This window comes from Myxocyprinus asiaticus, chromosome 23 (assembly GCF_019703515.2).
Source record: "Myxocyprinus asiaticus isolate MX2 ecotype Aquarium Trade chromosome 23, UBuf_Myxa_2, whole genome shotgun sequence".
Lineage (NCBI taxonomy): Eukaryota > Metazoa > Chordata > Actinopteri > Cypriniformes > Catostomidae > Myxocyprinus > Myxocyprinus asiaticus.
Window position 1 is genome coordinate 37,470,691 of NC_059366.1, and position 15,970 is coordinate 37,486,660.

Genomic DNA, 15,970 nt, shown 5'->3' on the forward strand with positions numbered 1-15,970 from the left:
GTAATTAAAGTGAATGATGACTGAACCTTTCAGTTACAAACATTAATGGGATAGTTCACCCAAAAATGAAAATTCTCTCATCATTTACTCACCCTCAAGCCATCCCAGATGTGCATGACTTTCTTTCTTCAGCAGAATACATTTGAAGAAAAATAGAAAAATATCTCAGCTCAATAGGTCCTTAAAACGCAAGTGGATGGTGATCCGACATTTGAAGCTCCAAAAATCACAGATATTCAGCATAAACAAACTCCAGTGGTTAAATTAATGTCTTCTAAAGCGACACGATCACTTTTGGTGCAAAATAAAAAGCATCACTTCGGTCAGCAGCAGTTATACACATTCACAAGAGAGCTGAGTTCACGTGGTCTCTTGTGTGATGAATTTGCATTGGAAATAATCTCACGGTTTTCTCTTGGTTGAGACATCCAGGATAAGCACACAAACACACCATTGTAGGGCTGTCAAATTCAAATGTGAAATTCGCATATTCGTTGAATTTAAGAAAAATGCGCACATTCGAATACTAAAACTGCACATTCGAATTTTGGATGTCTGCCAAGCACTGGCGATTCAGACCGGTCGCATTCTTGCGGTAAAAAAGGCTAGATGAAGCGCAACAAAAATACAGTTGAACAGAAACCAGGTGTCTCGAGATGCATTTTAAAGTTCTTTTTAACTTGACACGGCATCTAAAAAACAGTGCTCCTGCACAAGATGCTGAATAAACAAAAACAAAGCGAAACAAAGACATTCGTCTAGTGTGTTTACAGAGACAAAAAAATGGTAAACTAAATGGTTGCAAAAGTGTTCGGTGTGAACAGCCCCTTACAGTAGGTGGAGGTCTCTGGCCATTGTGTCTTGATCTCTTATCAGCATTTCTCAGATTAAACAATGGGTTTGTCTGTAAAGGAGTTAAAGTTGGAAATATGTGTCTTGAGATCCTCGCGTTCTGTTCCTTTATGTTGTGTTCCGTCTGTTTGAACTGCCCCTGACCAGGTATCATGAGCTGCTTTACCACTGAGTTCAGCTGAATACCACTGCTATCTGGGAATAATTCTACCCTACATACAGCTGTAATTAATGAAAAACTCTGTGGTATATCTCTGTTATTATGAAGTTTTAGTCTGTGGTAGTATGTACTGTGGCATCAGTGCAAGTGTAACACCATGTTAACACAGAACTGCCTATTGAAGCATTTCCCCCCTCATTTTACTTTTGACTTAAAATGTGAGAATATGAACCAACTAAAACTTTTTTTATTTTTTATTTTATGCACTTTAGTTTAAAATAGAATGTTTTTTTAACAGCCAGGAATGTTCTTTGCAACAATATAACATGGTGCTGTATGGTTGTATGTATTCAATGCACCCTCTTGTGGACTAAGGAAATAACGTCAGTTTAAAAAAATCAGCTGACATTAAAATTCGAATTTAGAAAAATGTAGTTTCTCTGCCCAATTGACAGCTCTGCACCATTGTGAGTAAACAAACAGATACAAATACAGATCTAAACCAAAACCAACAAAGCTTCTGTACAGCGTTCCTCCTACTCATTTGTAGACAACACTGCTCTTCCGGGTGTGTCAGTTCTTGCATGCCAATATGATTACGTCACACGTGCATACTGCTGCTGACCGGAAGGAATATTTTGGGAATATTTAATTACATCATTTTAAAAGAAAAAGACAGTATGTCAAACTGTGGGTGGAACTGTGTAGATTAAAATGTTCTAATTTCCATCTAACCCACCTTAAAATTTTGGGTTGTGCAAAAGCATTGGAGTGGGATCTAGTACAATAGCAGTGTTGGACAATCTTTCATTATGAGGTTGGAATTAAATGCAACAACAATCACAGCTGGAAATAGTTTAAACTTCTGGGGAATGATTGATTGGAATCCGTTTTGGCAACAAAGGCATTAAAGGGGTCATATATCATAATTAATTTCACTTTCCTTGAACTTTGGAGTTAAAAGAATTCATTGTGTTATGAAAACAATTACTTTTAAAATTCTTCCCTGGTACAAATAAATAATAAATAAATAAACACAGTGAAACTAAGCTGCATGACAGACAGCCCACATTTACATGTCAGTGATGCCAGTTCGGTCTTCAGGAACTTGGCAAGCCAATCAGTGTGGAAATAAATATGAAAATTTACTTAAAAAAAATAAAAAAATAAAAAAAAATTATCAGATATACTATATATGGTGTTTTTTTTTTTTTTTTTTTTCTTAAACGCTAGAACAAACTAATGCTAATAGTTTAATTGAAAGTAAACATTAGCTAAATCTTGTGCTGTTCCTGGCTGAGTATAATACCTACTGCTCCAAGTATCCTTCTGAAGAAACAAGTGGCTGAAGTTTATTTGAACACTTTCAATGGCAAATTTCAACATGGATTGTTTTGTGATCATGTCACAATGCTATGTAGGCTTTGAAAAGAGGCTGTTTTTGACATACTCTATAGTGGAAGATTTTAGATTGGACCCGACAGTGCACAATGCAACTCATTAATAGGGTGTTTCTTAAAGGCATGGCAGCAAAAAAAAAAAAAAAAAAAAAAAAATTATTGGGTCAGAGAGAAAGAGGAATATAAACGTGAAAACTAAATAAATATAAATAAATTATAAGTATTTTTGGTGAAAAAAATATTACTAACATTATAAGTGGGGGTGGGGGGTGGGGGGGGGTTGATTATAGTAAAAAAGTATTAAATGACCCCTTTAAAATCATGCTGGATTTTGCAGGAGGAAACGTCCTGGTTACTTTCGTAACCTCCGTTCCCTGATGGAGGGAACGAGAAGTTGTGTTGATGTAGTGACACTAGGGGTCACTCTTGGGAGCCCCAAACACCTCTGCTTTTTTGAAAAAAGGCCAATGAGAATTGGCGAAAGGAATTTGCATGCCACTCCCCCAGACATACGTGTATAAAAGGAGCTGGTATGCAACTACTCATTCAGGTTTTGTGCTGAGGAGCCGAGACCAGGTCCCGGCAATTTCAGCGGGTAGTTCAACGTTGTGGCAAGAGGGACACAACGTCTCGTTCCCTCCATCAGGGAACGGAGGTTACGAAAGTAACCAGGAAGTTCCCTATCTGTCACTCACTCGACGTTGTGTCAATGTAGTGACACTAGGGGTCCCTATACAAAATGCCACAACTAGCTGAACTGTGTTGCATGAACTGGTGGTGTGTGATGGGCAGACTGCTGTGTGCCTCGTAGCCAGTGCACCAGACTGTCACGTAACCTCCCCCAGGAACGGTCCATCAGGAACAAGTCGACTACCCAAATATAGGGACAGACTAGCCCAGCCAAGGCCTTTTTTCCCTCTTTTTTCTCCCCAGAAAGAGTGGAATTTTGTTAACGGACTGGGATCCGCGAGTGTCCACACCGGGGGAGGTGTCACTCCCAAGGGGAAGACACCGCGGTGACTACACCCCGCCCATAGAAAGGGGGAGGTACTTCAAGTGGAAATACATCACATGGTCTTACCGAGTCTTGTCAGAAGTATGTCATGTGGAGAGTCACATGGTAGGTCCTACCCAAGGGGGGAGGAGTTTCTACAAGCATGCCGACCGGAGCAGAGGGCCCTCTGCTCAAGGTAGACGTAGTTTACCAACAGGGAAACGATTTTAGGGAAGATATAACACATGGGGTTACCTATGGGAAACCACCACATGCGGACCACCTACCTCAGTACAGGGCCTTACCAGCGCACTTACTGAGCCGGCAGCGAGTTTCTCCGCAAACTCGATTGCCACAGGGCTAAGGAGGAAGTCATACAGGGATCACAGTCTGTGAACACTACTGGGAGTCAAGAGCGAACGTCTTCCCCTCAAGGGAGGGGAAAGGTGCTATGCGCAAGTGGTACACCCGGCCAGCTGTCCCGGAACTTACCTGCTTGTGCCTGCCACTACACAGGACAAAATCGACTCAACCCAGAGATTGTAGAACCTCGCAAAGGTGTTGGGTGTTGCCCAGCCCGCTGCTCTGCAGATGTCTGCCAAAGAGGTGCCACTGGCCAGGGCCCACACTCCTGGTAGAGTGGGCTCGTGTTTGTGCCACAGCTGGGCGCACAGGGGCAGGGGGTCCGCCGCTGGAGTGCCATACCTTCCAAAATGGGACGGTGGACATGACGACGGCCGTACGCACCAGATATGTGACCCAGGAGACAAGGGAACCATTCTTTTGTCAGGCTTTTGGGTGCCGCAGCCTCCTGGGCATGCAATGACAAAAGATCCTCCTCCTGGCCCTCCACCGGGGGATGGAGTGGTCTGTCAACCAGCCCCAGAGAAGTGGATCTCCTCGCCCCTGGGTCGCCTGTCTCGGAGGCGCTTTGAAGCCTTCCTTCAGGGTTCTTATCGGCCAGCTGCGAGACGGGTGGCATCTGCTTCCTGTGGAGGGCTTCACGCCGGAGCCAAGCCATGGGGGCGGGCTGCGGGAGAGCCGGTGTTGTTGCTGCAGGTGGACGCCCTTGGTCTTAAGCCGCACCGGGGCAGGATATGTTGTAAAACCTCCGTCTGCTTCTTCACTGCCGAGAACTGCTCGGAAAAGTCCTCGACGGCGTCGCCAAACAGGCTAACCTGGGAAATGGGGGCGTCAAGGAACCGTGCCTTGTCCGCTTCTCCCATCTCGACCAAGTTGAGCCAAAGGTGGCGCTCTTGGACCACCAGGGTGGACATCACCTGCCCGAGAGACCGCGGCATGACCTTCGTCTGCCGAGCGCAGTTCCTGCATCAATCCCGGGTCAGAACAGTTCTTTTAGCGCCTTGGCTTGGTGTACTTGCAGGAGAGCCATGGTGTGCAGGGCGGAGGTGGCTTGTCCAGTGGCACCGTAGGCTCTAGCCATCAGGGACAACATAAACCTACAGGCCTCGGATGGGAGCTTCGGGCACCCGCGCCAGGTGGCGGTGCTCTGTGGACACAAGTGCACCGCGAGCACCTTATCCACCTGGGGATCACCGAATACCCCCTGGCCGCTCCGCCATCGAGTGTAGCGAGAGCGGGGGAGCTGAAAGACCGGGACCGGGCAGTAAAAGGTGCCTCCCATGATCTTGTCAGCTTCTCATTCACTTCCGTGAAGAAAGGAACGGGGGCAGGGCGTAGCCGGCACCCCGTGCCCAGGAACCAATCGTCGAGCCGCAAGGGTTCAGGGGAGAGTGAAGGGTTCCACTCTAGCCCGACGCTCATGGCCGCCAAGGAAAGCACGTCTGTCATTTCTGCGTTGGCGTGAGGCTGGGCGACCATTCCCGAGGGAGGAAACCGAGCCGAAGCCTCTGCGTCAGACTGGACGAGCCCACTCTCCGATGCTGTGCTCGATAATTCGTTGTCTTCCGGAGCTCCGAACAAGAAGTCAAATTCGTGCTGAGATGAGCCGCCGGTCTCGTGCGAGAGCCTGGGGGCAAGCGAGCGTGCTGGGGAATGGGAGGTCCGTGGGGGGATACCCGGCGGAGGTGGTCCCATTGATGTTCCCAAATCGCCCCCAGTGCTAACCGATGTGGCCTCAAACCCGTAGGTAGAAGGACCGGTGCGGGGAGCTGCTGGGGTGGCTTTCTTACGAAAGCAAGCTGCGACCGCAACGTTGCCATGGTCATGTTCTCGCAATGAGGACATGACTCATCCACGAACGATGTCTCCGCATGGGCAGTGCCCAGACACGTAAGACAGCGATCGTGGCCGTCGGAAGCGGAGAGATAACGACCGCAACCAGGAATAACACAAACGGATAGGCATCTTTAAAAAGACGCGTCTTTAAAAAGAGGTTCCGTGTGTGCTGCTCTTTCAGAAAGAAAATATACTCTTAGAATATACTCTTTTAAATGTTCTGCCGAAGCACCCAGGGGCGTTCTCTGCAAACCACAGATGCAGAGGGGGAGAAGCCGCTGAAATGCGCCGTAAAATCCAGCAGAGAGAGGTGAATGAACTCGGCGGATGAATTCAGCTCGATGAATAGAACCACTCGGCTCCGAAGAGAAAATCTGAATGAGTGGTTGCATACCAGCTCCTTTTATACCCGTATGTCCAGGGGAGTGGCATGCAAATTCCACTCACCAATTCTCACTGGCCTTTTTTCAAAAAAGCAGAGGTGTTTTGGGGCTCCCAAGAGTGACCCCTAGTGTCACTACATCGACACAATATCGAGTGAGTGACAGATAGGGAACAATAACTTTTCTCTTTTGCCTTGTCCTATTTTTGAGTGTTTGTGATTGGATGAGATTTGTGTGATCTTTGTGTGTGTGTGTGTGTGTATATATATATATATATATATATATATATATATATATATATATATATATATATATATATATATATATATGAGATTAAATCTGGTTTGGCCCCTCAGTGTTGCCATGCGTTTTAATGATGAGATCTGAGGATGGGTGCTTTCGTCCAGCTCTGTGGGGGGGTTTACATGATCTGTGGGCTGGATGTCCTTGCATGGATGCCTCAGCGTGGGGGCAGGCACTCTGGCTGCAGCTGCATCTCAGGTGGGCTGAGTGTGCTTTACGCTGTTGTCTGGGTAGCAGGCGGTGGAACTGTGCTTGTTTGAGAGCTGATAACAGAGACTGTAAGAGTAGTGTGTGTGGTGGATGGTTGCATGTGGGTGTGGTGAGGTTGATCTAAAGGCAAGGAGCGCAAGATGTGACGAAACGTGTTGGATGCGCTCTGACGGGTTGGAGGCGAGGAAATTTGTTTGGATTTATGTACATGTGTGATTCTGTTTGTGTTTGTTTATTTGCATCTTACATGTGTGGGTGACAGTCTTGTTGGTATCGCAGGTTGCAGGGTTTCATTCGCAGAAACAAAAAAGTCTAATTGTTGCATGACAGCCAGTGTAGGTTAACATTATAATTCTAGGGAATTATTACCTACCCTTTAAAGCTGTGGTTCTCCATTGGTTTTGCTTCAGATTTTGTACTGGGCATCAAGAAGCGACAAGAGTGCCAAAATTGTTAATCAAACACAAAAATGCCTTGAAAATCTAACATGTTTCAAATCAAACATATTAAATTTATTCAAATCACTGCCCAACAGTGCTAGGTAGGCTTGGATCATGCATCGATAATCAGAACATTTTCCAGATGACTGTCAATTTATATCAGCAATTTTAAGATGTGAATAGGGCTACTCTTTGCACAATAGTCTTTGTCTTTTCATACTTATTTCTCAACACAACTTTAGTAAAGCATGAGCGGCAGGGTATGTTAAACGGGGTCGCACACCGGATGCATCTAGTGGACGACATTGGGCATTCTAAAATTCGAAACAATTATTTTCTATGAATTTACACACACTGGCGCCACCACGACTCCACAGGTTGCCAGGGAGTGCAACTGACATAGTTTTCCAATAAAGTCGACCCAAATCATTATCAAAGATCATAGATTATTTACTCACTGGATGATACAGTATATTGTGAATACTGTATGTAGTGCTGGGCGGATTACTTGTGAATTGTAATCCGGTACTGATTACAAATTACATGACAAAAAATTTAATCAGTAACAATCTCGCAGATTAAATTTTTTGGATAATCTAATCCAATTACTTTTGGATTACTTTCAACCTAATTCTATTTTATTTTATGTCACATGCATTTGAGTAGGATAGTCATTTTAACATAAAAGTACAAAGAGGAAGAAAATGTATTCCATTCTTTACTAACAAAAAGAGCCTCACAAAAAGAGCTCCTTATGACATTTTTAAAAAGTGCATTAAACATCACATGAATTAAATAAACATTAATTCTAACAGCAATGACATGGCAAAAGTTTGTAATTCAAAACACTGAGACATCAAGTTCATTTTAAGTGCATATAACAATAGCAACATTATGAGCATAAATTACCATAAAATCAACAGCAACGTTGCTAGGTCAAATAACATGCGCAATCAATAATCGAGATTTTGACATTGCTAGTGCTGTGGAGTAGTTAACTAAAAGTAGCCTGACAGTAGCTCAGTTATTTTCACAATAGTGTTGCTTTTCCAGTAATGAGCAACATTTTCTAACAAGTAGCAGTAGTGTGTCACAAAACGCTACATTTCTTACATTGTATTGCGAACGCAGCAATGGAGCTGAGGGAGTATTCAAATGGGAACACCTGAACTCTCCTCTCTGTCATGTAACACTTGGAAAACCAAATCATTTAAGTGAATCGGTTCTTTCACGCAGCTCATGTAAATGAACTGGTTAAGGTACATGATTACCTTGTATAATTGAATTCTGAACTGCTTGCAGAATTAAATAATATCATCTGATTGCTATATATCTAAATATAATTTCTTCCTTAAATAGCTTCAATGTTGTTGTAATGTAGCCAACTCCTTTTTTTAAAAGAGTAGCTTAACTGTAGTTTAACTACTTTAAGATATGTGTAGCTTGAAACTTGGGAAGCTATAGTTTCAAAATAGCTTCTTTTCAAGGATGGCATGCAGTCTGTCCATGTTGGCATCTAATACATTTAGCTAGCTTCTACCAAGTGACAGATGAATTTGCACCATAATACAATTGAATTTGACTGGACGTATGGCCTTTGACACCATGAACAAAAAATATGGAAAGTTTTCACTTTCCATTTAAAAGTTAATAAGCTGATTTGTTTTGCTATCCTAATCATGCACAGTTAAATGATTAGCTGCCATTAATTATTTGCATTCAATATAATTTTTTTCCAGATTTCCACGACCTCTACCAAAACAGACCTGCATCACATTTTTGGGTTTGATACACCAGTAAAGAACCAGTGCTTTAAAGAGCATAATTAGCTTCATTTGTTTGCCCACATGTACTGCAGTGGCACATGCACAGCGCATGTGATTTGACAACAGCAGAATTGCAATGGTGATGGCTGGTTCTATTATCTCTGCTTTTCTCTTACTGAAAAATGTGTGGGCTGGCAGGTGAAATGATAAAGGAGAAAAAGACCAACAAGAACAAGTTTAAATTCCTCAATCTCTCTGTCTCACTCTCTTTCTCTCTCTCCTTCTTCATTGCAGGCACCACTAGTCGACGCTGCTCACTGGATCACCGTGGGGTGGCCTACTGGGAGCAGCCCAGCTATGCTCGATGCATAGCAAATGAATACAGATACTTGCAGCAATCGGTAGGTGCAACGTCAGCTTCCTGTGCACGGCTTCTGTTTGTGACGTGCCATAAATTACCCCTGCAGTCATCCCGATCACCCAAACTATTTCCACCAATATCCCTCTGCCCCCACCCCACACTCCCCCACCAGGCACCCCCAGGCCACCGTGCAGGTCTCTGCAAGATTAACTGCTATCATCGAAGAGGCAAATTAAACTGCTAGTATTGCAGTGTTCGTGACTTCACAATAATGGAGGATACTAATTTCCTGTAAAGTCCTGGAAATCCAGACCAGAGCTTTTACTCTGAGCGCACCTGCTCAACACAAATGCAGGTTTTTTTTTTTTTTTTGTCTCTTTGTTTTCTTATTTGAGTCTTGCTTAAAGGGATAGTTCTCCCCCTCCCCCTTAGCACACAAGCACACAAAAACACTCTTCTATTTGAATTCTGTAGACTTTTTCTTTTGAGTTAACGAGCATGATATCATACCAGTGTGATTTATGCTTGTTTGTTCACTGGTATGTTCCATATATAAAAGGTGTGTATCTTTTAGATTTTTAATGGATAATTCACCCAAGAATGGAAATTCTGTCATCATATCCTCACCATAAATGTTATTCCAAACCTTTACAATTTTATTTCTTCTGTGGACCACAAAAGGAGATGTTAGGCACAATGACAGCCTCAGTCACCATTTACTTTAATTGTATGGAATAAAAGATGCAATGAAAGTCAATGGTGACTGAGGTTAACATTCAACCAAATAACTCCTTTTGTGTTCCATGGAAGAAATAAAGCGATATGGAAAGTGAACACAAACCTGTGTTATTTTTGCAAAAATAATTTTTGTGGCATAGAAATTACACAATTCAGCTTTTTTTATTATTAATTATTTATTTATATCCCCTTTTCTCCCAATTTGGAATGCCCAATTCCCACTACTTAGTAGATTAGTGGCATGGTTACTCACCTCAATCTGGGTGGCAGAGGACAAGTCTTAGTTGCCTCCACTTCTGAGACAGTCAGTCCACGCATCTTATCACGTGGCTCGTCGTGCATGACACCGCGGAGACTCCGCGATCCATGCACAACTTACCACGCACCCCATTGAGAGCGAGAACCACTAATCGCGACCACGAGGAGGTTACCCCATGAGGCTCTACCCTCCATAGCAACCAGGCCAATTTAGTTGCTTAGAAGACCTAGCTGGAGTCACTCAGCACACCCTGGATTCGAACTCGTTACTCCAGGGGTGGTAGTTACACAATTCACCTTTAAGAGTTTGACATTAAAATACTACTGACAGTTTTCTTTATCACAACATTTCTGTACCTGACATGACTTGGTCTCTTAGTATTAAAGGCTTTGAAGAACACACAGAACCTAGTCTCTTTCTCTGTGTCTATCTCCAGGTCCAGGGGCACCTTGCTAAAGGTCAGAGGAATCTGGCAGGGGATGGCATGTCCCAAGTTACGAAGGTCCTCCTGGACCTCACGCAGAGACGGAATTTCTATGCAGGTGACCTTCTCTCCTCTGTGGAGATCCTTCGGAACGTCACTGACACCTTCAAAAGGGCCAGCTACGAACCCTCTTCTGATGACGTGCAGGTAATTGAGAATAAATATAGTTTCCTTTGTTTATTTCATATGACATTGTAGTAAATATTTACTTTAGGTTCTGAATGTTGGTTAATGCAGGTTGTAAATACTTGATTTTTATGAATACAGATAATTGTGCTATAAATTATGTTTTTTGGGACACTGCGCTTAAATGACGCCCCTCATGCCCCTAACAAAGAGCTTATAGGATTTTGACACTGTGCGCCGATATGGTTGTTAAGTCTATCTCATTCACAATCTCAAAGCATTGTCATAACCTTCACAATTCTGCAGATCACAAACCGTTTGAGAGAATATGGTATTTAGAATATGGAATATAGGTATTTTTATATAATACAGAGCGTAATATGATAGTGTGTATGTTTGTGTGCTGGACTGGTGTGGGAAGTTTTATCAAAGCCCTGATGTGAACTGGAGCAGCCCCTCCTTCCCATGCCTGTGTACTGCAGTGGTTTGTGTGTTTTGGAACGTATTAATGCCGTGTTTAAGAGAACACATTACCACCAGAGGGAGCATTAGCATTCAAGTAGAAAAAACAAGCATGCTGGAGCCAAGACACTGACTCTTTCCTGCCTCTTATGGCACAGAGGCAGAGCAGCAAACAAAAACGACAGGCACACGTCCAGCTGGATATTTTATTCAGCGTAGTCAACCCGGCAAACATCAGCTTTCTTTCCAGTCTTAGAGTATGCACCGGGTCCAAAATTAACTTTCGGCCACACCTGCCAATGTCGAGAGAATTGAGAAAATGCTCCTGCCAGAAATATTTATTTCCTGCCATAATATTGCATTTTGTATATTTTTTAAATTAAGAAATATATTTCAATTCTCATGACAATGGAATTTTTTAGCTGTTATTTTTGCCCTGCAACAGTCCCTGTCTCCATCGATCTCATCGCACAAATTGCGAAAAACTGTTTACTTTAGTAGATGGTTTGTATTCATTTGATTGAACACTTATCAGCAAGGGAGACGATCATTCTTACATTTCGACTTAATCTATGTAATGTTGCAGTTCCTAATAAGGTATTTAAAGTAAATTACTTTATTTACTCGCCAAAGTCTTTGCTTGGTGCGTGTTATGTTGGACTCTGAGTACGCAGCTTTTCATGAACGTCGCTCTCTGTTCTCCGTGCTTTGTTCTTCTCCACATTTAAGTACTTAGGGAAGATCAGCCAATCCCTGAATTGGAAGTAGCAGGAAATCCCAGGTGTGTTTTAGAGCCGATGCTGCCTGGAACGTATTCCATCATCTCCCAATAAACCCCTGCTGTGATCCTCGGCATAACTCATAGTATTTCTGTAGACATTTAAAATGCAGGATATATTCTTCATTATACTGAGTTTTGGATGCCTTCTCAGGGAACCCCTCTACATTTATTTATTTATTTATTTATTTATTTTGTCTGTTCCAAGGACTACTGTATGTAAAATTAATGTAAAGCCTTTTTGGTAATAATTTAAGCCTATGAATATGGTATTAATGATGGTACTGATATGGTCTAAATAATTGTATTCTTACAATTCTTACATCTAAATTATTTACATCAAACTATATACAGTATATTTATAAGCTCTCATGAAGTACCTGTCTTGGGATTTGAACCAGCACGCTTTGATTTTAACACCCATCATTGTTCTACCACCCACAAATAATTCATATTCTTTTAAATACACCTAATTATTTGTATTAGTTGTAGTGTGTTCTCATGAATTAACAATTATGGTAAATATTACAAAAGTTAACACTTTTCATGTTTTATAACTTTTGTGACACATGATGGAACATTATTATATTATATTATATTATATTGTATACAACAGTTAGTTCTGGTCCTCGAATCTGATTGGACGAGAGACGTTCCATGAGTACTGATGGTCTCACACCATCAGCACTCAGATGCTTCACTGTGTGTAGCACTCTGCTTGTGTTCATGCTGTTCTAAACTAAAGTGTAAGAGCAGTACAGATGTGTTAAGAGCTATCTGTCTCTTTACATTAAATTTTGTGACATTACATATTTTTAAGCCAGCAGGTGGGGATAAAAGACCATTTTTGTGTGTAATATGAGCCAGTTGGTGACGTGAAGTGAGTCAGTGTCAGTCAGTGTTTTCATTCATCAGCACTACATGGTCGTTCGTATTACTACTATTCTACTAAAGCTAGGAAATATCCTTAAATAGCTTTAAACTAACAACTTCAGCATTAAGGTTTATCACAGCTGAGAGACACAACAGACTGATTAATTACACAAACTCAAGGTGCTTCCATGCACAAGAATGTAGTTCCATGCACAAATGCGTTTTTTATGACCGTATTCAGTTTTTCCTATTTTTTTTTTTTTTTTACATTTACTTGTTCATTGAACTGTTGTATATAAGCAATATCACACTCGCAGTCATGCTATATGGCCCTAAATCAGCACTGCTGGGATTGCCTGTGGCCAAATCACAGCAGTGCTGATGTAGGGCCATATCACACTCTTGCTTAAATATCTAATATATTGCTTAAATATCTCATATCATATCATATAGCATATCTCATCTCATCATCTCATAAACCTGTTGCTTATATAATTCTATAAGCATTTATAATTATTCTATTATACATAATTATTTATTTAAAAAGATATAATCCTAGGTCATCTCAAATATTATATTGATTATATTTATTATTCATATTTAAAAAAAATATTATTAACAACTTTTTATAATGTCATATATAGGCTTCAGGTAAAGTGTAAACAATTTTCTTAAATCTTTTTAGTAACACTGTGTTTTTAGAGTGTATAAATCACATATTTTAATTCGGAATGGACTGAAATAAGTTCCCTTCTTTATCATAGACCATTCCTATAACAGCAATGTTTTACTAATTCCATTTTTTTCTTTTTTTTTTTTTTTTTTTTTTTGACTCCCCACAGAATTTCTTTCAGATCATCAGCAATCTCTTGGAGGAGGAGAACAGGGAGAAGTGGGAGGATGCACAACAGGTGGGTCTCAATGAATGTTTGTGTGTTTTTGAAGCTTGCAGGTCGAGACTGCTTTGTTAAAGTCACATTGCATAGAGTATATGGTGTTGTGTGTCACTCTGTGGCTGAATATTGTGTGACGAGCCCTCAGCAAATCGATTGTTTTCACCGCTGCAGATGTTTTAGGTAATTGTCAGGTCAAAGAGGTGGCTGTCTCCACAGGCAGGTCTGTGTCAAATCAAGCTCCCTCTGCCAAATACAGACCTCCCTGCTGTGCTGATTGCTGGAAGGACAGCTGCAATATCCATTGAATCCACTTGGTGGTAGCAACAATGGCAGCATATGTACAGCCTCCATGCTCTCCGTCAGTGACGACGGCATTGTCTTCACTTACTCTGTGAGAGACCATTTAAAAGCAGCTTCAGGGATATGGATTTCCAGAAAACTAAATTGTTCTTTTGAAATCCAAACAAAGTCTGACTCCAACTGCATTTTTGTGGCTTTGGACCAAATTTAGTGTCTTTACAGACCCCTTGAAACAAAATTGAAGTTTTGTGGCTTAAAGTCCATGTCTGTTAGCTTTAAAGCCATCTATATGCTAGTGTACTCTTAGCGATATGGAAAGTGAACACAAACCTGTGTTATTTTTGCAAAAACTCCCTTTTAGCAGATATATGGCATTAAAATTTTACAGTCTTTCTCATCCAGGAAAATGGGCCAAACGTATTGAGCATTTTGCACTACAAAACCTTTTTTCCAATCAAATGCTATCTACAATGAGAATGCCCGTCGTCCTTATGGCTGCCTGCAGTGAATGTGATTTTGCCAAGTAGCACATGTTCCTGGATCAACTTCTTTGTTGGTCCTGAAACAACATTCCTATTAATAAGATTTTAGGTTTTTATGTTTAGTATTAATGGTATTGTTAGGGGCTTATACATCATTGTTTTAGGTGTAGAGTTGGGATAGGGTTAGGACTATGTTTCTTTGACAGGAATGTTGTCTTGCTTTGTAAAATAAAATAAAAAAGAAATTATTTGAAAGAAAAGAAAAGGGGCACTTCCATACCTTATGTCCCTCCCGAACTTCCTGTTTCAATAGGGAAAACATCAACACAAGAACGAAAACTGCATTCGTCAGAGATTTCATGGGGTCTTTAAGTCTACACTGGTAATGTCTCTTAAGCAGACAGTGGTAATGTTACTGTCAGTCAAACCTAAGCTGCTTTGGAGCTCCTTCGTCTAATGTGTTCGCCTGCAATCTGAGAGCTGTGGTGAAACATGTTTCCTTGAGCAATAAAAAGGTCTTATAGGAAAGTAATGTGTATTTCAGCCTGAAGTGTGCTTGAAGATCAGGTCACGTAGCAGGTCACTTGTTCTCGGAAGGTGTTTTGCATGCCTAAAACAGTCCTCGGAGCAGACCGGTAAGCGCTTTCAATTCACGCTCCTTCTCAGCTTTGTCACAAGTGAATCTTCAAGCTACTCAAATCATTAATGGACATCTGAGGTGGGTTTCACATGCTCTGGCAAATGATTGACCCTAAAAAGACCTGACATTTAAAGATATTAAGATATTGTCTTGTCTGCCTATCTTGTCTTCTTCTACAAAGTCTGCTTGCATGGTATTCACAGGCTGGCCTTTGATTGCTGTGGAGTTCATACCTCAGATTCATGGCGTTCTCTGCTGTTAGGTGGGAGAGGGCAGGGAGGAAACCTGTTTGTACCTCTCTAATTCTCAACTAAAAATGAGGGAGAACACCATATTCATTACTTAATTAACTCTGTCATGGCAAAGCAGAATTTTTTTTTTTAGAGTAATGTGTTGTTTCCTGATAATCTTTTTCTCTCTTTCTTGTCAGTGATAACCCAGGTTACAATTATCCCTGGTGTACTCTAAGGTATTACTTCCATGGTAGATATCCAAAAAACATAGTACTACTATGGGAATGCCTCTTTACACTGACATGTAAGGGTGGGGGCCAATTCAAGTGACATTCCTGTGGTTGATTCCATGGTACAATATCCAAAAACATGGAAGTTCCATGAGATGTTGTTACAAATGTGTTATTCTAAGCCTGATCTCATGAAAATTATTTGATGGTGACTGGTGACATTTTTGCAAAATGATATGTGCTTCATTACACATATCGTGGCAGTTCCGAGGTGAAATGTCCACTGCGTGGAGCTAAAAGTGAGTTATAAGTTCTCCCAAACAGATACGGTCTTTAAGGTTAATGCTGTTTCGAGTTTTAAATCAGCAAAACTTACCTCCCTATCCTAAACCTTTAACCTA

At 41.5% G+C, this 15,970-nt stretch overlaps 1 protein-coding gene across 4 annotated transcripts in view; it reads left to right on the forward strand.

The window, feature by feature from the left end:
- LOC127414060 (adhesion G protein-coupled receptor B3-like) overlaps positions 1-15,970 on the forward strand; it is a 254,114-nt gene that overhangs the window by 157,663 nt on the left and 80,481 nt on the right. For all 4 annotated transcript variants that reach the window (XM_051651758.1, XM_051651760.1, XM_051651762.1 and 1 more), the window contains 3 exons: positions 9,002-9,108; positions 10,502-10,696; positions 13,631-13,699. In XM_051651758.1, the coding sequence (XP_051507718.1) occupies positions 9,002-9,108; positions 10,502-10,696; positions 13,631-13,699 (371 nt within the window). The remainder of the gene's footprint in view (positions 1-9,001; positions 9,109-10,501; positions 10,697-13,630; positions 13,700-15,970) is intronic.